Genomic DNA, 22,757 nt, shown 5'->3' with positions numbered 1-22,757 from the left:
GTACAATATTTATGTTTTATTTACCATGGAGGATGGTAGCATGTTGGTCATCAAACTGGAGAATTGTGGTAATAGTTTAGTCAGCAAAAGGATATTGATCACATCAAAATGAAGGAGCATAGAAGCAAGCAGAAAGATCCGTCAGCTTTGTGAAGGGCTATAGGGCAGCCCTTAGTCTGACTGTCAGACCCATGCTGATGCTGTCAGTGCCTGAACTTTGTACTTGTGTGGGCAGATGGTAGCAGTGGAGTCTGGAGAAACAGCAGCAGCCTCTCTGTCTGAAGATACCTCCATGATGTTGAGGCACTGCTGCTGCTTCCTCATGACAGTCCTTCCTCTTTCAGTGTTGCTCCAGGCTTATCACCCTCAATAGTGCTCTGAGGAGGAGAAGAGACTTGGGAAAGGGAGGGGTTGGAAAAATAGCAACACTAGGAGCTTGGGGAATAAGGAGGAAGGAGGCAGCAGCAGAACTTGGCATTAGAGGGGTGAGGAAACAGTAGGGGAAGTGCATGAAAGAGGAGAGGAGTTTTGGGGGAAGAAGGCAGAGGAGAAGACAGCAACGAAGAGGCACTGTTTAAAATAAAGCTGGCATCATCAAGAGAGAATGCTCCTGCCATTACAGAGCTTTTCTTCACGTTGTAAGATTAACCGCCCTATGCTTATTCAGAACTTGAACTCATCCTCATGTTGTGTTGAAATAACTTACCTTGTTATAGGTCATAGTTTGAGACCTATAGGTCCAAGTGAAACTACTGTAAGGGAGAGCTGTGGCTTCTTTCATCTTACAGAGATGTTGCAAGGCATTGCTCTTTTAGAAAAGTAATTTAAGCTTACTACCAAATATGGAAGCAGAATTGTAGGGTAGATACTCTGTCAATGGAGTTTTATATTTGTGACTCTAAATGTATTGCAGTTTTATGAAGAGAGACATGAAACATGATTTAAAAGGATACACTGAACCTGACTGCAGAAGTCTTGTCCCTGCTTCTTTCATAAAGGCGTCTTGAACTAGTTGTTAAAAATAGCTTTTTTCCTTTTGTATGAGTGTCTTTTCCTCCTCACTAAGGAGTCTTGCTGCAGCCAAGATTTATTCTTTAAGATTAATGTATTGATAACAATAAATAACCAACTTCTCATTATAATGGATAAATAATAAAATTTCAGTGATACCTCACAGTGTCAGACAGTGCTGAAAACACTGGGAAGATTTCTTGCAGAACAAAGTTATGTTTTCAACTTGGTTTGTCATTTTCCGCTGTACTCCAGTTGGTTCTTTCAGTCCCTCCCAAATTAAGGACATAAACTTCTGTTAGTAATCTTTGTTATATATAAAAATTAAGTCCTTTTGAATAAAACAACTACGTAGACTATTTTTAACCTTGGTACATGAGTTACTTATCTTCCATATTAAACTTAAAAGTATAGGCTTTAGCTGTAATTTGTTCTTGGATTATCCAATGAAATGAAACCTTCTAGGTCGCTAGTTACATCATATACTCATTTATTTTCCATGTTTCTTCCTACCATTTTAATGCAGACTGCTTTCAGGGAGATTCAGAAGCTTATAAGCAACAATTGGAGGGGTTTTGCTTGTTGCAAAGGTCTTCCATAAGGGAAAAAATTTAACACAGGCACAGCATATGCTGTGTAGTAGAATCAGAACTGCACATAGTTACCTGACACGTTGAGTGTTATGCTGTGTTTCAACATGTTGAATGACCAGTCTGACGGTAAGTTTAGGCATGGCAGTATTCCCTTTCTGGTGGTGTGTGCGTGTAGTTTAGTTTCACCCAGTGGAAGCTGCTGAATATCCTCCGTGCTGAATGGTGCCTATGAGGCACCGTTCTGAGCAAGGGGATGGGGCGGGAAATGCTGAATGGCATTATATGTCCCAGAGAAACACAGCCTTTTTTAGGTGCTAGAAAGGCTGTAACGTCTTCTGGTATAATGTAAGCCTAGCCAAGGCCAGCTTTCTTTCGTTTATCTCTCTGTCACCCCTAGGAAAGAACATGCTCAAGGACATGGGAAAGAAGAGTCCTCTTTTTTTACTGTCCCACTCTTTTCCTTGCCCTTTTGTGGAGTCCGTCTAGAACTAAGAAAGGCCCCATGCTATGCACATTCACAGGCTGCTGCTTTCTGCCTGTTACTCAGGCAGGGAAGCAACAAGCACAGTGCTCACCCGTGACAAGGAGTCATTAATTTGTTTTAAAGTGTTCTGAGGCGAAACTAGTGGAATTGCTGTCACTCACGGGGGACATGTTTTATTTGCATATGAATCATCGATTTGCTTTGGTGTTGGTCAGTATGAAATATTTTAATAAAATGGTTAAACTGTCAAACAAAATAAGCAATAATTTTGTTTTATATTACTTATCAAACAAAAGAAGCAAACTAATGGTGTTGTGGGGCTGGGAGTGCACATATAAGTATATATAGTTGCCTGTTACACAGTTCTGTCCTGTTACCATTAGTCTTGTTCAATCATTTTTCTCTGCTGCTTTCTGGTTTTTGATGACTGTATTTTTGCAGACCGTAGAAGAGATTGAGGGTGTACTGGGACGTGACCTTTATCCAAATCTATCTGAAGAGAGATCTCGATGGGAAAAGGAGCTAGCTGGCTTGCGGGAAGAGAATGAGAGCCTCACAGCCATGCTGTGTAGCAAAGAGGAGGAGCTGAACAGGACCAAGGCCACCATGAATGCTATTCGTGAAGAAAGGGACAGACTGCGTAGAAGGGTAAGGCTGCTGCATAGATGATAGCTTCTTGTTCCTCCTAGCCTGTATAATTTTGTCACCAGAACAAGCTTCTCTTTAATCTCGCTTCCTGTACTGCTTGTAGGGCTTTTTGTTTTTAAAGTTAAGCTATGCAAATTACAGAACTAGGACAAAACTGAACATAATTGAAAAAGAGTGTGATGAACAGCCAAGGTGTACAGCAACCTGATGTCAGAAATCATGTGTTAACAGAAAACCTGATATTCATCTCCAAGGAAGCATATGTGACTTGTCTATAGAGAAAGCAGATGTTCATTTAGTGAATTTTCCTGTGAGGCTTTTTTTTTCCCTGTAAACAACAAATATTTCTTTGTTTTTGATGGGAATTCAATTTGTGATTAGGAGAAAGAAAAAGAGCAGGACTCCTGTCAGTGGGTAATAATTCTCAGAACTGAACAAGGAGTAGTCCCAGCCATGTCCTGCTTCCCTGTCTACATTTTATGATGCTGCAAGGTCAGATAAAGGCCTTGTGCTTTGTGTGGAGTCCAAAGTAAAAAAACTGGAAATTTGTTCACAAAAAAGATCCAAGAGAACGTGACCTCAATCGCTGTAACTTTTAAAATTTGTTAGCTTTGTCCCTGTTAAATCTGCACAGTTTTGGTTAGATATGAAATAATTTTTTTTTTTAAACAGGCAGTTTCAAGTTTGTGTTCAATTTGAGTGAATTGAATTTAGACCACTGTATCTTGGTAAAATTATTGGAAGTGTTGCTCTTTAGCTACTGGCAGCAAATTGACCTTTTATGCAAATACTGTGTTTCTAAAACAGACGACTTCAACTTTTCCTTTGTAAAATTTAGTTTTGTCATATACCATAAGTATAAGTTGTTTTCAGTCCTGAAGTTTTTGGACTGGTTTTATAGTGACACTTCTTTTTGAACAGAAACAGTACTACCTCTTGAGCTACAGAAGTAGCATTTATGCACCTGGTGAATTATTGCAGGATTGGAGGGAGCGGGGGGGGACAAGCAGGCAGAAAATAGAAGCATGTGCTTGTGAAATTTGCTTACGCAAATGCAGATATTGACACTACAGATTATACAGATCAATATTGGGATATCAAACAAGAAAAAAATAGATGGCCTTGAGGGTAGATTTAATAGAAAAAGGTTTAAATTTTGAGAAGTATGGAATGCAAGTTAAGGTGCTTAAAGTATTGGTAACAAGAATTTATGCTGACACCCAGGAGCTCCTCAGTTAAAAAACAAAAAAGGGGAAAGAATTGGTGTTTGTACCCTCAGGGATCAGCATGGCTGAGCCGTTGATGCATGGTGGCAAATTCAATCCTGTGATGTACCAGATAAGTTATTTGCAGTAAGAGATTGGAAGGACTGTATAAAGAGCTGTGAGATCTGATCTGGAATGTTATATGTAGTTCTTATCTCTTACACTTGAAAAGGTTCAGTTTAAATTGGCAAAAAAAGATGTAGAACATGGTCAAAGAAATGGGCAGCTTGCTTGAAGAAGTGACTTAAAGAGATTGTCTTGTTCAACTTGGCAAAGCAAAATCTGAATTTGATTTCTCTTTCCAAGTGCTGGAGAAAGCAAGAAAGAATGGGAGCTAATGTCTGTTCAAACTTAGGGACAAAACTGGAGCAAGAACAGATTAGTATAAACCACTTGTGGCTATATAAGGCCAGAAATTAGACTATGAGAGGTCTAACAGACAAGAGGATTGTGGTTCTGAAGAAACAGTAAGGAGTAAGGTTACTGACTAATTACTTTGAAAATGGAGCTTTAAAATATTAAAGTTATGTTTGTATAATGAAATGTATGACTATGTGGGGATACCTATTAAAACTAGGATCGTTACATTAGGATTGTATCCAAAGGAAAGCAAAAAAGCATACTTTTAATTGGCACAGTTCATACAGCTGCATTAATTCTAGAGCCTAGCCTTAGTATCTCTGCACAAAACTGTTACGTTTTATCTGGTTGGATTAGATGATGAGGAAAATGCTGTTCAGTTCTGTGTGTGCAGACACTGCTTGGCTTTGTCAGTCTATATTGGAATCCGCATTGAACCAAGCATTTGTGGAGCCACGCAAGTATTGGCTATGTTACTGAGTATTTCACAATTTCTTTAGCATAGGCAGGGCCTGGGACTGAAAGGATAGTGTGTTAATCATGCTCATCTAGTAGTTGCAGGCCTGTCTGTTGGAACTGTTAGCAGGGATGCATGTGTTACTGATGTCTCTCTGTTACAGAAGCATCTCTGGTGGAAACAGAATTGAGGTCATCAACTTGCCTCGTGTAAGTGCCTAGAGCAATTGTTGGATGATAGTAGCAGGGGGACGTTACTGACCTGAATTGTGTTCAGACGACTGACCCTGGAGAGGCTAAGTCTTGAATTGCTCTGTAGAGACTGTGAGCTGTCTTTCGTATACAGCAAGCCAGTTTAAATGTTCATTCTTCTTTAAGGAGATTCTTCTTGGACAGATTGGATAGGTGTCTTGCCCAGTAGACAAAGGGTTAATTTTGGATTGGTGTAACAAAATCAAGCAGCCTCTATATTCAGGCACAGCTGGCAGGGTTTTTTTTTCCCCGTTGTTTTCATTTAGTTTGCACCTATAGAGGAATTTATTGAAATATGGTTTTTAATATCATCCTGAACTTGCAGAACAACTGGTTTATAGCCCCCACCAGAGAAGTTTGTCCATGGCATGTGGCCCTGCCAGCAACACTATGTAATTGTTGCACTGGAAACCGTATTTGCATTTTTAATGTAACTTTGTGTCCATAGTTGCAACAAAATAAATGTTTTCTTTGCCCTATTAAATGTTTTCTGTATGCCACTTGAACTCAGAGTCACTTCAGATTATTTCCCTGGAGAGTGGGAAAGGAGCTCCAACTAAAATTTAGTTATTGTTCTTCTCAAATTAAATTGTGTGAAGCGAATAAGCTTGAAGTTGACCAGATCAATAGGTCTGTTACTTTAGACCAATGTCTGTAATCAAGCAGAGTGCTTTCAATACATTTTTCTCAGGCTTGTTGGAGATTTAATTTAATTAGGTATTTACTGTGCTCAGTTAATAGATTGAGCTGCTTTCTAGAACGGTAGCTAAGAAACAACATACATATGGAGTTTGTTTCTCACGGGTCATTAGTAAATGAGGTAATCGCTTATTTCTGTAGGGTGCCTGCAGTGTAGCAGCTAATTTCATAACGCAGAGGTTTATTTTACCTCTCTATGATATTGCCATGTTAAAAATAAAATCTAATTAAGTCTGGGCCAGTCAACACCCTAGAAACCGCTTACACATAGCTGACCATAATCCTGAATCCAGTAATACAGATAAGATGCTGGGGAACTTCTGTACCAGTTCATGGGATTAATATTATTATTAATGAGAATAAGGTTGTAATTAGGTCAGTACTATTTACAACTGCTATATGTAGTAACAGGCTTACATAGTAGTAGAAAGAGTAATATTTGTGTTCTTATACAAAATCTCTTGTATCCACTGGGGAGTCAGATGAGCAGCACTGATACAGCATGTGAACTCTATCATGACTGCAGAGTAAAAGTTGTGTTTTTTCAATTAGTGCCCATGAAAGTTGCCAGATGAGCAGTGCCTCAGCACAGTCCCAAGCAGCCCGTTGGCATAAGAAGCAGTGGGTGTGGACAGTGTTCAGGCTTCCCTGAGGCTGTTCTGAAGAACTAAGTGTAAAGTGAAAAGGCGGTTCCAGCTCTGGAAGTCTGTTAAGTCTGTTCTCTGCATAAGCCATATCTCAACTTGTTCAGTTAATCAAAAGTTGTGAGGGTTATTCTGCATCTGCTCCAAACTCAGCTGAATTCACCAAACTGACCAGAATAAAAACAGACTTAGTATTTTAAATATCTTCGACTTAAGACCTTTGTGAAAACATAATCTGCAGAGGAGTTGAAGAGTACCATTTTAACGCGTGATCCCTCCAGCTTCCCAGATTGCCCCCACTCCAAGAAACTTCATTTTAGCATGAAGGCTCTCCCAAAATACCTTGTTCTTACGAGGAGTTGAAACCTACCCAAACCACAGCAGGAGTCAGACCTTGGCCTCACAGGCATTCTTGAGCCCACGCTGTTCTCAGATGACACAAAGCTGGCACGAGCTGCTTGACTGTCCTTGTTTTGGCATCATTCATGTTGGGATCAGAAGGTATTGTTCCAGATTGCTAGAGAACACTGATATGTCATGGGCCTTTAGAGATTATTATCAGCTTGCACAGCTTACAGTGATCCTTGAACAGTTCTGTCTGCTTGTCTCTTGGTGCGCACCAGAAACCTGAGGTAGCAGCCAAAGGCTATTTCCATTCTCTGCCTCCTTCAGTTGCATGGTATTTGCTTATGCAGCAGTATTTCCGCTTAGCTGTTAACAAACTAGAGCTTTGCTTCTGTTTCCAAGCTTGTATGCAAATGCTCAGTGATTAATCTGAAATTTAATGAGAAAAAGCCTGAGATAGGTTTACTGCCCTCGCTTGTGTTTGTTTTCGCTGTGTGCTAGCCTGGATCAGAACACTTCAGTTGTGCTCAGAGCTTTTAGGAAATCCACCCTTCACTTCCCATGTCACGTCCTGCCACGTCCTTGGTTTTCATTGCTTTGCATCCTTTATAGAGGTGCAACACCCAGATCTTTCTGCATGGAGCACTGCATGAGGGGCTTTTGTCTGAAAGGTGTCAAAAGCAGAGGGGCGCTTGCTTGGTAACATATTTTTATCACCCAGTGCACTGTAGCCTCTCCTGCTGCTTAAAAAAGCCATATGTATAAACCCTAGTAGCATACCTGTTCTCCCATAGCTTGTTGTCTGTGTGTTGTTCCCTTTCTCCATTCCTCAAAATAATTACTCAAACTGCAGATTGATTTTCAGATCTGCCAGAGGAGTAGCGCTCCTAGTGACAGTTAAGTTACTACATATTTCTTGAAAGTAGACATCTTTGCAGAGGAGAGAGGTTCTGTAAATGTTTCCTTTGCACCGATGAGTGCAGGTCCAAGCTCATTCAGCTCCAGAGAATTCATTGAGGGGATGGCCCTGATTGAAAGTTTAGGGGTACTTTAGGCTGGGAAGGGCCCTCACCACTCGGAGCAGCTTGAATTGTCACACTGGTATTTCATTTTCCATCTTCCCCTCCACAGACTTTTGCAGTATGTGTGAATAAATTAGAAAGTGGGAGAGATATATTCACTTCCCGTGGTTTGTTGTACTTCATCTTCCTCCTCTGTATAACAGGGAAAAAAATTGAAACGGTATTAAAATGCTGGGGAAAAAAAATGTTACTACTTGAAGGGTTCAAAGATACTGCGTGATGAAACAGGTCACAATTAGGGTAGAAAGAAAAGAGTCACAGGCATGCCCCTTATTTGAAACTGGTTTAGAAACAAAAGCACCAGGTGTCCTTTGAATGTGGAAATCAGTGACAAAAACAGGCAGTTTGTAGCTGTGGCTTTTTTTATTTAGGATATGTTAACAAATCATGTAAGTATACATACGTGAGTATGCGTGTGTAAAATTCAAAGTAAAAACATGTTTCTTAGATTCATGATTATAGATAATGAGCATATTCCACCAAAGTATTTTCTATAACCCACTGTGCATTTCTGCAAACATGTCCGTGATGCCTGTTAATCACTTATGAAGTCTTTCATATATCCAACATCACTGTAATGTGTCAGCCCCTTTTCTACCATTGCTGTCTTTTTATTTAGTTCTTAAGGTACCCACAAGAAATTATGCTTTATTTTTCCCTATTTCCAACTCCCAATTCTCAGCATTCAAAGGAATAAGTTAGAAATGCAGCTAAACAATTGGCTCATATTGCTAAACATCAAATTCTAATAAATAAAATTTCCAGTTATTTAGGTTTATATTAATAACTTGAGAATGTCCATTTGTACCTGACTTATCTTGGTATCTAGGCTATCCATTGCTCTGAAGTCTAATGGCTCTCTTGCCTGTGTCTCACTGAATGCCCCTGCTCCTGCTCTTTCCAAGGTTCCAGCACTGCTTTACTTCTGTAATTCTTTGGACTTCCTCCAGCTGTTTAGAAGATCATTGCTCTTTCTTTTTTTTTTTTATTGTGGATTTCACAGATGTTTCCCTGGATTTCTCCTGTTTTCCTCTGTTCTTTCCACCTTTCCCCCCCCCCCAGATCATATAATTAGATCTGTCTGTCGGTCACTTTCCATCTCAATTTAGAGTTTTAGGACTTTATGGCAATTTTTATATTCTTCTGGATGTTTCCGTCTTTAAACTAGTATGACGCAAGGACTGAAGAAATCTTTTTTTAAATCCTTCCTTGTTATTCCTCCTCAACTCACAAATCTACACTTTCCTGTCTTTCAGTGGAACTTTTTTGGTTTTGTTTCTTCACTTGTCTTCACCCATTGGATTTTGCCAATTTTGTCATCCATTTCCTGTAAGATCTGCCCTTCCTCTCCCTCCCATTTCCAAGTTTTTATTCTGTCTCATGTGCAGTACTGCAATTGCCTTCATTATACTAATAAACGTAACCTTCAGAATAATTTATATTACATTGGTAAGGACACTTAAGACTGGTAGAAGTATTGAGCAGGGGTTGTCAGACAATCTTTAATCATACTTTTTAAAGTAGTCTTTTCATAGCTCATGCATTCACCAATCCAGAGAAGAAACTGGCTTTTCTGAACTCTTTTTTTCTTGATTCCTGTTCTTTGGTCTTCCTTTATTTTTCCTGTAGAATTACTACTAGTGTGGAAAAGTACTTTCTGAGGAGATGGTGCATACTGCTCTATTTATGGTGGAGGTTTTAGTGACCAGAAATAGTTACTTAAGCTGTCTCTGGGCAGTCTGGTGGGTGGGCAACCCAGTCATGAGATTCTGGCTTGGTGAATGTGTGAATTGTGAGATCGGTGATTTTACAGGTCAAACTTGCCCTGTTATCCTGCTCAGAATTACCATCCAGTACTCAGCATTGCTAAAGTTAGTGCAGTTATTTATAGCAATTAATTCAGCATGTAATTTCTCAAATGAAGGCCTGAATCAGTAAATACATCAAGAAGCATGAACAAGCAGATGGTTTCTTTAAGTTGTGATTGCTTCTATGATGCAGTATTAAAGCAGTGACTTGCAGAGATTGATAACTGTGCTGTGCTCTGAGTTTTCTTTTATAAATGCTTTCCTGAGCAAAACTTTGCCTGGCTACAGTCTTAGCTGTGTTCATTTTCTTTCTGTTGCTAATGTTGTTTTACAGCTCCTTAAGAATAATTGGCTTTGTAATCGTGGCCAATAATCGCTGCTCAGTAATAAAACATAGACTAAAGGAAGGCTATCTGCATTGAAGTTTTATATAATACTGTCCTTACATAAGGTGTTTTTAAACTTTGGATGCTTTATAATAATGAATGCTTAGCATTTTAAGCAACTTTAGCACTCTGTTTCCTGGTTGCCCTTAAATTTAGAATGTTACTTGCTTTTGGACTGAAATCTTCCAGGACTAGCTTCTGGGCATAGGTGACTATTTCAGCAATTTTTAAGTCGGGCATTGAGGCAGGGATTTGATTTTATGAAGAATACATTCCTAGTGGTTTTCCTGTTTGTTTGCTTTTAAACAATGCTGTAACTTAAGCACTTGGGGAACTTAGTTTGGAACAGCCCAGGTTAAAAGAAATAGTAGTAAATGTGATTTTGAGTTAATGAAGTTTTGGAGTTGCTTTTTTTCAGTGTTAATGCCACAGTACCAATCCTATCTGCACTGGCATTCCACATCTGCAAGCAGAAACATGCATACATGGTTTAATTCAGTTTTATGCATATCAGGCTGAAATGATTGCTTTGCATCAGTAGAGCACTTCTGTCCTTAAGGTTTGCATTAGTGCAGCTGTACCCATGTTGAAATTATATATGTCTGCATGAACAAAGGAGGCCTCAACTGCAAATACGTAGAAGATACATGCTATGAATGTGCACTTTATGCACTCTGCTCGGTTGACTTCATGATGTAATTACAGTTAAGTTGTATAATTCTGGGGCAAGCACCCATATCCATTTTTCAGCAAGTTACTTTAAACATTGGGGATTTGATTTGAGGTTTTGTGTACTTTATTTTTTTTTTAACAGAGACACCAATGGAGTTGTTTGGATTCATTTTGTTTAAGGTGTAGCCCTCCTCCACAATTGAACAGGGAAGTTATGACTGCAGTTAGCCTTTATGTGCTCTTATTGTTGCCACCTACAGCTTTTTATTAGTAACATGCAATTGTTCCGCTCTGGTATGTAAAACACATGGATTTTTTCCTTTTTTTTGTAATTTGCACATACCTAAAAAGTCTGTTATTTTGACAGTAAGTCCTCAGCCAACCTGACCTTCAGTTTGCATATGACTGAGGGAGAGGCAGGGGTACTCTTCAGGGAAGTAGAAGCAGATTGTAGGGGATCATAGGAGGCATAAGATACTGCTCTGGTGACTGGAGAGAGTTCCAGCTTGAACTCTTTCCGTAGCGCAGTAGGCTGAAGGGATCTGTGTATGTTGTGCAGAGAACATGCTGACTGCCGCTTCTTCGAGCAGAGATTGCTAAAGCACTGACCGTGCACTTGGTGAGCTTATAGCTGAAGAAAGCCTAAGCTTTAATGCAACTTTAATTTTGATATTTTTTGACTAAGGGATTTCATCTTGCTTAATCAGTTCTTTGTGTAAATGTGTATTGTATTTAGTATAAAATCCCACCTTGTTTTAGAGAACAGGAATCAGAGTTGCATTTCATGCTACAGGGGCATGTCAAATGGACTGAACTTTTATTTCACTGGACTTTTTGTAAAATTTCACCAGTTCTGTTTTGCAGATGGACTGTTACAACAAAATCAGCATAGAAACTTGCATATTAAAGTAAACACTCTATATTCAGGCAAATTTCCTTTTCAGATGGCTTCCTCCTGCTTCTCTCATCTCACACTCTTTGTTTGAGAATCTGTGGGAGAAATGAGCTCTGTCTCTTTACCTTGTGGCATAATTGTTGTGTTAAGCAGACCATTTGTTCTTTGTCTTTTAAGAATTATTCCAAGGTAAACACTATAATCTTTAGCTCAGCTATAGTTTGGCTCCTGCAGACTTTTTTTGTTTTTACCCTTTAGTCCTGAAAATCTTTTGATGTCAGTTCTACAAGTATCTGATGTGTTATGAGGACTGTGCAGTATTTGCAGTGTATGTTTACAGAGAGCTTCTGCAGGCTGTTAGTTGGGTACTTTGCTGGTATTTTCTTGTCCGTACATTACTCACTGTATGGTAGCTTTACTTAACTGCAGTTTTGAAAGCATGATTAATGTTTGAATTTCGTTGACCTTTAAATATGACAAATCGTGTGATATATTTATGTCAAGAGTTTTTTCAACACTGGAGCTTTGCATTAACAGCAGGATCTTAATTTGATTTGTTTAGGCATCATAATCTTAGGCTGATTATACATATATCCATATACATTATACATAATCACCCCAGAGAGAATAATTTCTATACATACAGTACAGTGGCACTGAAGGGGTTATATAAAACAAGCTGAAACTTTGAGTAATTGCTCTACAGTATTACATTTTCATATTTCCACATTGCAAATAGTTTAAAAAACTGGCAACAATGGAATTTTAAAACAACCTCCATTCATCTGCTCCCCACATGGAAACTTCGTGGCCACCGCAAGACAAAATACAACTTCTGTGCTCAGGCCAGAAGCAATTGGGCTTGGCTAGACAATGAGAAAATGTCCAAACTGTTTAAACCATAAAAGTGGAAAAAACAGAACGTTATGTTTTATTGTAGGTTCGGGAACTGCAAACCCGTTTGCAAAGCGTGCAGGCAACAGGCCCATCCAGCCCAAGTCGTCTCACTTCTGCCAATCGACCCATTAACCCCAGCACGGGAGAGCTGAGCACAAGCAGCAGTAGCAATGACATTCCCATAGCCAAGGTGAGCTATTGTGTGTTGCAGTAATGCTTCTCGTTATCTGGAAGAAGCAGGCTTCATTTTGCACAGCTGCTGTGCAAGCATGTGATTAGCTGGGAGATACCTAGAATCCCCGGAGAGTTTTCTGGGGTCCTAAGCAGGCCCATGAACTTGAGCTGCAGAAAGGAATTAAGCGCTAATGATTGTAATTCTCTCAGTTACAACACAGGTGTCAATTTTACAGTAGTTTACTTCAGGTTTGCAAGTGTAGCTAGTGAACAAATGCATTTTGTGTAATCTTTATGGAGTGTGGGTTCCTGTGTAACCTGTGCAGCATTCTGACTTACAGATTGCTGAAAGAGTGAAGTTGTCAAAGACAAGATCAGAGTCTTCATCATCTGATAGACCTGTCTTAGGATCAGAAATCAGCAGCATAGGGGTAAGGACTAATAATTATGTGCATGTGTGGTACCTTCTGAAGATGACCTGTGTTCCATTAAAAGCAGCATGGTTTTCTTACTAAATTAATATATGAGCTAACTGAAAACTTTAAAAGTTACTTTGAGAAAAATATTTAAACAGAGAATATTTCACCCATTATTAAGATCTCATTTTCTTGTAACTGGTAGCTAGCAATCATTCTGAGTGACCTCAAGAGGATAATTTTGGAGGTAATTCCTCCAAAGTATTATTCTTCAAGAAAAGACTGTTCAGCTGCATTTCACAACTTCCAATCAACAGAGAACTGGGTTCTGCTTTGTAATGCCAATGTAAAACCGTAACGCTGCTGTTACTGTGTGTTAATATTTGTTTCACTGAAGAATTTAGCTCTGACCTTTTGCTAAGCTTTCAAGAAAGTAAATAACTTGCATATTAGGCTTTTTAAATGTATGATGAAATAGTGGGCTTCACCCTTTGGTTAGTAGAATTCTAAATCAAAATAGCTTCTTAAAGAGGAAACTTGTAAATGTTCTATTCAATATAAAATTCACAGTAGAAACTGAATAATGAGTGCCTTGAAGTGAGTGCATGCAAGCAAGTGCAGCTCTCAATGCAGACTGCCTGTGGGAAGAATCCAGTGGTTATCTATTCACAACGATCTATTAACTACCCTGTGCAGGTGTCTAGTACTGTGGCTGAACATTTGGCGCATTCCCTCCAAGACTGCTCAAACATCCAGGAAATCTTCCAGACTCTCTATTCACATGGATCTGCTATCTCTGAAAGTAAAATCCGAGAGTTTGAAGTGGAGACAGAGAGATTAAATAGGTAAGGTGAAAAGTTAGATATGCTTACCTCTGTTGTCTCCTATTAGCTTTGTTAAAGTTACTACATTTTTACCCTTTTTGAACATTTCGTAGTTCAGTCCCAGCTCAACTGTGGCAGCTGCAGATAAACATGGAATGTAGTTGATGAAGAGAACGTATGCTAAGATTCTTTTCATTAGTATGACAGTTTGGCATTGCATTATTACATAGACATGGCACCTTCACCTGTGACAATTTGCACTGTAGAGTGTCCTTCTCTATGGCTGATCAAGTAGACATGGCATCTTTTTTCATAAGACACATCACTGCTAGAAATAAGGATTTCCATAACTTATTCTCCATCATTCTGGAATTAGCTTGCTTTGTTTTGTCCTGAAGAAACAGAATTATAGCATTAACTGTATCAATGAATGTACTGATGTATGGTGGTGTGGCCTATATACCAGTAAATAGACTTCTGTCTGCAGAAGAAAGATTGCAGCTTTCTGGTTGCACTTAAAATACTGCTGGTGTTATCCTTCAATAAGCTCTGTCAAAACCAATGCTTCATGTCCTCTTTAGCACGCAAAATCAAAACTGCAGATCAGGAATATGAGAATTGTCTCTCAGAATGTTTCCTTCCAAGTTCTCTCTTCCCCACGGCTATCTCAATTTTAGTCTGATCAGTACAATATCTCTTTTATTTGTAGCTCATGTTTTTGTAGGGCTGCAAAATGTGATCCTGTTTTTCTTTTTTTTTCTTTTTCTTTTTTCTGTGCACTGCACAATTATGCTTTAACAACATGTATCCTTATAGGAGGTGTCAAAGAAGATGCAGGAGGTGAATTATCTGAGAGTTCTAGCAGCTAGGAAAGCCAGGGCTTTAGTCTGATCAATGAATAAATGGTATACTAGCCCTTCTTCTTCTTGTGTTTGTTAAGAAGTCAGTGATTTGAGAGTTCTGGGTGGCACTGATTTCTTCATTAGCTACCTGTCCAAATTTTGAAATCATTTGCCTGTCAGTTTTTGGTGTATGTCCAACTCTTACGATTAGGCGTAGTACATTGATGTGTAGTGCAGTTACCAGCAGTGAGGATAAACAGTAATACTGACATTCTGAAGCCTCATTTTCAGATTCAGAGTTAACCTCATTGAGAAGAATATTACAATTAAGTTCTGGTATGAGCTTCTGTTTGACTATTGCCAGAACTTTTGGAGATTTCATTGCCTCGTTGAAACTTAATTCATATTTTCGAAGTTACCTCTCTAATCACAACCAAAATATTACTTCAAGTGAAACGGTTATTCTGTATGTTCCAAAGAAAGGGGGCATTTATGCAGCTGCATGATCCCCACACACACGCACACATTGCACTAATGAATATGCTGCTTAAAACAAGAAGCAAATGTGGCAGCAGGAAGTGAGGAATGGAGGCAGAAAAATTAAGCAAAAGGTTAATATGAAACCGTCTTACGCAGTCTTGTGGCTACAAAATAAGGGTACAGCTTTCTGCTTGCTGCTGTTGCACAGGGTTATGATTACATTTTATGGGAAGGAGAGGAGAAAGAGAAGAGGCTGTCCTAAGAGAATCATAGAATCATTAAGGTTGGAAAAGACCTCTAAGATCATCAAGTCCAACCGTCAACCCAACACCACCAGGCCCACTAAACCATGTCCCTAAGCACCTCGTCTACCCATCTTTTAAATACTTCCAGGGATGGGGACTCAACCACTTCCCTGGGCAGCCTCTTCCAATGTTCAACCACTCCTTCAGTAAAGAAGTTTTTCCTCACGTCCAATGTAAACCTCCTCTGGTGCAACTTGAGGCCATTTCCTCTCGTCCTATCGCTTGTTACTTGGGAGAAGAGACCAACACCCACCTCGCTACAACCTCCTTTCAGGGAGTTGTAGAGAGCAATGAGGTCTCCCTTCAGCCTCCTTTTCTCCAGGCTAAACAACCCCAGTTCCCTCAGCCGCTCCTCATAAGACTTGTGCTCCAGACCTCTCACCAGCCTCGTTGCCCTTCTCTGGACATGCTCCAACACCTCAACGTCCTTCTTGTAGTGAGGGGCCCAAAACTGAACACAGTATTCGAGGTGCGGCCTCACCAGTGCCGAGTACAGGGGCACAATCACTTCCCCGCTCCTGCTGGCCACACTAGTTCTGATACAGGCCAGGATGCCAGTGGCCTTCTTGGCCGCCTGGGCACACTGCCGGCTCATGTTCAGCCGGCTGTCGACCAACACCCCCAGGTCCTTTTCCGACAGGCAGCTTTCCAGCCACTCTTCCCCAAGCCTGTAGCGCTGCATGGGGTTGTTGTGGCCGAAGTGCAGGACCCGGCACTTGGCCTTGTTGAATCTCATGCAGTTGGCCTGGGCCCATCGATCCAGCCTGTCCAGGTCCCTCTGCAGAGCCTTCCTACCCTCGAGCAGATCAACACTCCCGCCCAGCTTGGTGTCGTCTGCAAACTTACTGAGGGTGCACTCGATCCCCTCATCCAGATCACTGATAAAGATATTGAACAAGACCGGCCCCAAAACTGAGCCCTGGGGAACACCGCTCGTGACCGGCCGCCAACTGGATTTCACTCCATTCACCACAACTCTCTGGGCCCGGCTGTCCAGCCAGTTTTTGACCCAGCGCAGAGTACACCTGTCTAAGCCGTGAGCCGCCAGCTTCTCTAGGAGAATGCTGTGGGAGACAGTGTCAAAGGCCTTACTGAAGTCCAGGTAGACCACATCCACAGCCTTTCCCTCCTCCACTAGGCGGGTCACCTGGTCATAGAAGGAGATCAGGTTGGTCAAGCAGGACCTGCCTCTCATGAACCCGTGCTGGCTGGGCCTGATCCCCTGGTTGTCCCGCACATGCCTTGTGAGCGCCCTCAAGATGAACCGCTCCATAATCTTCCCCGGCACCGAGGTCAGGCTGACAGGCCTGTAGTTCCCTGGATCCTCCTTCCGGCCCTTCCTGTAGATGGGCATCACATTGGCAAGCCTCCAGTCATCTGGGACCTCCCCCGTTAACCAGGACTGCTGATAAATGATGGAGAGCGGCTTGGCGAGCTCCTCTGCCAGCTCCCTCAGCACTCTCGGGTGGATCCCATCCGGCCCCATAGACTTGTGAGTGTCCAGCTGGCGTAGCAGGTCATTGACTGCTTCCTCTTGGATTACGGGGGGTACATCCTCCTCGCCATCCCTGTCTTCCAGCTCAGGGGGCTGAGTACCCTGAGGATAACTGGTCTGCCTGTTAAAGACTGAGGCAAAGAAGGCATTGAGTACCTCAGCCTTTTCCTCATCCTCAGTGGCAATGTTCCCCCCCACATTCAATAAAGGATGGAGATTCTCCTTGGCTCTCTTCTTGTCATTAATATATTTGTAAAAACATTTTTTGTTGTCTTTAACGCCAGATTGCGTTCTAGCTGGGCTTTTGCCTTTCTCATTTCCTCTCTGCACGACCTAACGAGATCCCTGTACTCTTCTTGAGTCGCCTGCCCCTTCTTCCACAAGTGGTAAACTCTCCTTTTTTTCCTGAGTCCCAGCAAAAGCTCCCCGAGAAATTACTATCCTCTTGACTCTTGATATGGGACACAGAACTGATAGATTTTGCCATCTTCATTAAAAACCTTGTGTAGACCAAATGGTATTTGTTGTTCTAAATTATGATTGTTCCAGAGTTTTCAGGGCAGTGTCTGCAAGCTAAGCTTGAAGGTTGCAAATTACTTCCTTTCCTACAGCCGTATTGAGCACTTGAAATCCCAGAATGACTTGCTGACAATAACACTGGAAGAGTGCAAAAGCAATGCCGAGAGGATGAGCATGCTTGTTGGGAAGTACGAGTCCAATGCCACAGCCCTCAGGCTTGCATTGCAGTACAGGTATGTACCTATGCAGAGGGTGTCTCAGCCAGAAAAAGGGGAAGCGGGGGAGACTTGAGCGTGAAATTGTTGGTGTGCCATAGTAGTACTGTTTCTTTTTGTTTCCTCCCTGAAAAAATGCCCCTTTGGTTGAACGACTTAAACTTAAAACTCTTAAACTACAGAACTGAAGTTATTGATACAAGTGTATTTCAACTCTAGTTCACCAGCAGTAGTGAACTTGATCTAATAGAAATATACAGATCTATCTTTTAATTTTTAAATACTGAATTAACATTTGAATTAGGGGTTGTGTGTAGGCTTGAACTGCCTCTGCTGTATCCAGTCTTAAGATACAGATTCTCTGTATTAGGCTGGCACGTTCCACAAGACCAGTGGACCAAAGAGTAGTAGTGTACTTCACATAATTCAGAGTGTCTTTATATTACATCAGTTGGAATTGTGGATTAATTGCTTGGTATTTGGTTACAAGTATCTAAATTTGCTTGAAACTGTATGTAAAAAGATGGTGTCGTTTAACTTCAACTGCAACTAATTTGGAGCAGGCAGTTCTGGTCTTCAGACAAATTGTGTGCCTTTTGAAGAATGTATTCTGTTACTATCAGCCTTGAGCAAATTACAAGGGAATGTGAATTGCAAATAGGTATATTAATGTGTATATTTTCAAAAACATTAGAGTGCAACAGGAATGAGTGACTCACAACTGTATTTAGAAGCTGTTGGGTTGTAAGGAGGAAAATCTTAGCCAGGACAGACCAACAAGTATTTTTCTTTTCTTCTTACTCTACTTTGTATAGTATAGTTATATAGCGGAGTATAGAATACTGTATTTTGTATAATAAGAAGGCGTGAAAAAAGTTCTCAAAGGGATCATGTCAACCACCATTCCTATTGTTGACTGTTTCAAACATGCTTCTGGAGCTCACTTCACGTCAGGTCATTCTCTTCTGTTTTAACTTGAGGCCAACCTGGGACCATCATAAGGAAGGGGAGACTGTTGAATGCTTGTGATAGAAGCTGTGTGTTATGTCATTTAATATCCCTGCTGCTAGACAAGGAGTAGGGAATCATGCAGTTCATCAGCTATGTCTTTTTTTTTTTTGTTGCTGTTGCAGGTATTCTTACCCTCTAAATTGCAGATATATTTTGTGTGATTTTTGTTTTCTGTGGTTTGTTTTCTCTTTCAGTGAACAGTGCATAGAAGCATATGAGCTGCTGTTGGCATTGGCAGAAAGTGAGCAGAGTCTCATTCTTGGGCAGTTCAGAGCTGCAGGTGTTGGTTCTGTTGGTAAGATGTCAATGAATCACTTTATTTAATTTTTTTTTTTGCATGTCAGTTAACATTAGAGTTAGTTGTAATGGTGAATCATCTCATGACCCATCACTTAAGAATGCTCTCCAGTCTTTTCTTGTTTTTAACTAATGAAATCATTTTACACACCCAAAAAATAGGGGAAAAGAAAAAGAGAGACTGGAATTAAATCATAAAATTCACCAGCAATTTAAATTAACCTGTGTATTACTATCACAAGGGGATGCCTATTCTGGCAGTGGTGAGGCTGCTACAGGCATGCAACTGTACGGAGTGGAATTGTTAAACAATACTCATGAGCGTATGTGGCTTAGGGCCATACAGCTGTGGTAATTGCAAGTACAGATTTCATTTGAACCAGCAACATTGATCCCCATAGAAGTTGAGTATTGTCTATGAAAAACTGGGATTAAGACAATACAAAGGTAGCATTGAGTAGTTACCAAAAAACCCCAAAAAAATGGCTCTAGTTTTTCACCCCACATTTTACCTTTGCTCTGAAATTTTAAAACATTCTATCTTACATTTTTACTGTGTTGTTGGGGATATTAGCCTATATGTTTTGGGGTTTTCTTGTTTTGTGGATAGTTAATCTTGTGGTTAGGTGGTGTTTTTTAAAATGCTGCTCGCTAAGTAGTGGAATGAGATACTATCATAGGCACAGTTCAGAAGTTTTTGGAGCTTGATGTTGCTGCTGGCTCCACTTTGCTGATAGAAAGGGGTGTTTACACAATGAACGTTAATCTGGGTTTTATAGCCCAGTTCCTTTTACTGATAGGAGAAGGTAGCTGTAGTAGTCTTCCAGTAGAAAGAAGGAAAACCTTCAGAGAGAAAAGAATAGCTCTTCGTGCTGTGCTGAGGCGCGGTAACTGCCTGGTTGAGATAGTATTACAGCGCTAGCTTCTCAGGAATCACTGAAATGTAAACGGAAGGCTTTTAGAGACAGAGTGACCATCTGGCTTTAGAGCCACAGGACTGGCATGGTCAGCTTCTTATTTCAGATGACTAGATGCACTCAGCCCACAGTCAGTGTGCTGCTAACCATGCCCCTTATTTTGTATCTTTTCCAGTGCTAGAAGCAGGCCCTTGTGTACCTGTCTTGGCCTGTACAGGGTGTGCCATACACTAAACATTAGAGTGGATGTCTGAGATTTTCATCCACCTTTCTTCCAGACTCTGGTCATTCCTTTCTGCGGTGTGCTAGGGAGCTTTCCCTGCTGGCAGAGATCAGTGGCCAGCAAAAGTGAATTTAGTCTTGGGCTTTCTATTCACGTAGGTGGCAGAAAGAAATCTTAGAAGGGAGAAATACTTTGTGTTTGAGTAGGGTTTCATCTCACATGCATTTTATGAAAGAGAGTGTGGTTTAGTTCTTATATAGGTGTCTGTCTACAGCTCTTAATTATGGTATTATCAGTTACAGCCCTGTGATAGAAATAGTGCCAATTTACCATTACATAACACAGCTTGGAGGAAGTTGTGTTTGGTTTATGTGCCTTTACTTCACCGTGAAATTTGATTAAAACACCTAGATAAAATAGCAGATTTTTGGTTTGAAGATAAGTCAAGTTTTATATCAACATCTGTGAGTGGAAAATTCATGGGAGTTGCTTCTGCATCACTTAGAGCTGAGCATATCCAGCTGCTCTTAACAGAACATTCTCCCTTCCTTTCTTCCACATTAATGTTATTTCTAGTGCATGCACTACACTTAGCAAGTGTGAGGTATGGGTAATTGGCCTTTGACTCGAATAAGGGTGAAATGAAAATCTGACATAGAGCAAACTGGGTTTTTTTTAATGCTCTCTGACATCTTTGCATTGTATTTGGTAAAGTATGAATATATTGTAGCTTTGTTCAGACTTTCAGTGTAGCTGCTAATGTGTCTCACTTTAATGACTTTACTCCAACTGTAGTTAGAGGACTGTAAGAATCGCAACAGTGGTGGTTTCTGTCCTGCCTCTGCTGAAGGGATGGCTTACCAGCTGCATAGATGCTGCATAACCACTAGAAATTACAGCAAATGAATAAACACCAGTGCTAGTTTTCTTTTGGTTTAGTATGCATGACTGTAAACTCTGAAAGGCTGCTTCTAAGCAGTAAGGCAATTCTTGCAGCTGGAAAGGTAACCTGTAAGAAGGTGTTTCTGGCAAACCATTAGGCTTGAGATAAAGATGCTTGTGAGAAGCAGCACTGGAAATGACCGCACTGTGAAACAGTACTGGACTGATTGGTGTAAGAGTTGTAATTTAGGCTGAGGCTTTTGCAGTGTATTATTAATTTGAGCATCCTAACCTAACCTTAATGCACTTAGGATGCCCTTACAAACAGACAAGCTAGCTAAGATAAAACATCACTTAAGACATGTACCCAGAGCAACAAGTACCTAGAGTTTGTGGCTGGCAGGGAGGTGCATTCGGGCCAGTAGCCCAGTTACCACTGATGCTCACACAGAAGCGAAGTTGCTTTTACACCACAGATTGGTAATTTATTGTCATCGTCTTGGTATAAACTGAGAGTGTGTAGAAGCATCTCTACTCTTGCCTTAATTTCTATCACCCTCCTCAAAGCTCTGAAACAGATTGTTTGCTTGAAAACTAGGGGACCAGACAGGTGATGAAAACATCACCCAGATGCTTAAGAGAGCTCATGACTGCAGGAAGACAGCTGAGAACGCAGCAAAAGCCTTGCTGATGAAACTAGATGGGAGCTGCGGGGGAGCCTATGCAATCACTGGCTGTAGCGTGCAACCCTGGGAAAGCCTGTCATCCAACAGTCACACAAGGTAACTGCAACTCATCTGCTCCTCTAATGCCCAAGTGTTTGATTTCAGACCAAAAGTTATGTTGTACTGTATTTACTGAACTAAGTGCAAAGGTCCTGTACATGGGTCAGGGCAATCCCAAGCACAAATACAGGCTGGGCGGAGAATGGATTGAGAGCAGCCCTGAGGAGAAGGACCTGGCCTGGGGGTGTTAGTTGATGGGGAGACTCAACATGACCTGGCAATGTGCACTTGCAGCCCAGAAAGCCAACCATACCCCGGGCTGCATCAAAAGAAGCGTGGCCAGCAGGTCGAGGGAGGTGATTCTCCACCTGTGCTCTGCTCTTGTGAGACCCCACCTCAAGTACTGCGTCCAGCTCTGGGGCCCCCAACATAAGAAGGACATGGACCTGTTGGAGAGAGTCCAGTGGAGGGCGATGAAGATGATCAGAGGGCTGGAACACCTATCCTATGAAGACAGGCTGAGAGAGTTGGGGTTGTTCAGCCTGGAGAAGAGAAGGCTCCAGGGAGACCTTATTGTGGCCTTTCAATACTTATAAGGGCTTATAAGAAAGATGGAGAGAGACATTTTACCAGGGCCTGTAGTGATAGGACAGGGGGGCAATGGTTTTAAATTGAAAGAGGGTAAGTTTAGATTGGACATAAGGAAGACTTTTTTTACGATGAGGGTGGTGAGGCGCTGGAACAGGTTGCCCAGAGAAGCTGTGGATGCCCCATCCCTGGACGTGTTCAAGGCCAGGTTGGATGGGGCTTTCAGCAACCTGACGTAGTGAAAGGTGTCCCTGCCCATGGCAGGGGGGTTGGAACTGCATGATCTTTGAGGTCCCTTCCAACCGAAACCATTCTATAATTCTATGAACTACCTCCCTCACCTCAGT

The 22,757-nt window shown here is 41.1% G+C and overlaps 1 protein-coding gene across 6 annotated transcripts in view; it reads left to right on the top strand.

Moving 5' to 3' along the window:
• The window catches only part of MCC (MCC regulator of Wnt signaling pathway), a 213,463-nt gene that overhangs the window by 161,090 nt on the left and 29,616 nt on the right, over window positions 1–22,757 (top strand). For 5 of the 6 annotated variants that reach the window (XM_076361821.1, XM_076361824.1, XM_076361825.1 and 2 more), the window contains 7 exons: window positions 2,530–2,736; window positions 12,541–12,687; window positions 13,013–13,102; window positions 13,784–13,932; window positions 17,645–17,785; window positions 18,973–19,073; window positions 21,696–21,879. In XM_076361821.1, the coding sequence (XP_076217936.1) occupies window positions 2,530–2,736; window positions 12,541–12,687; window positions 13,013–13,102; window positions 13,784–13,932; window positions 17,645–17,785; window positions 18,973–19,073; window positions 21,696–21,879 (1,019 nt within the window). The remainder of the gene's footprint in view (window positions 1–2,529; window positions 2,737–12,540; window positions 12,688–13,012; window positions 13,103–13,783; window positions 13,933–17,644; window positions 17,786–18,972; window positions 19,074–21,695; window positions 21,880–22,757) is intronic. The other variant, XM_076361822.1, reaches the window with a different exon arrangement.

This window comes from Aptenodytes patagonicus, chromosome Z (genome assembly GCF_965638725.1).
Source record: "Aptenodytes patagonicus chromosome Z, bAptPat1.pri.cur, whole genome shotgun sequence".
Lineage (NCBI taxonomy): Eukaryota > Metazoa > Chordata > Aves > Sphenisciformes > Spheniscidae > Aptenodytes > Aptenodytes patagonicus.
The sequence above is the reverse complement of the archived record's forward strand: the minus strand, read 5'-3'. Positions and strand labels throughout refer to the sequence as shown.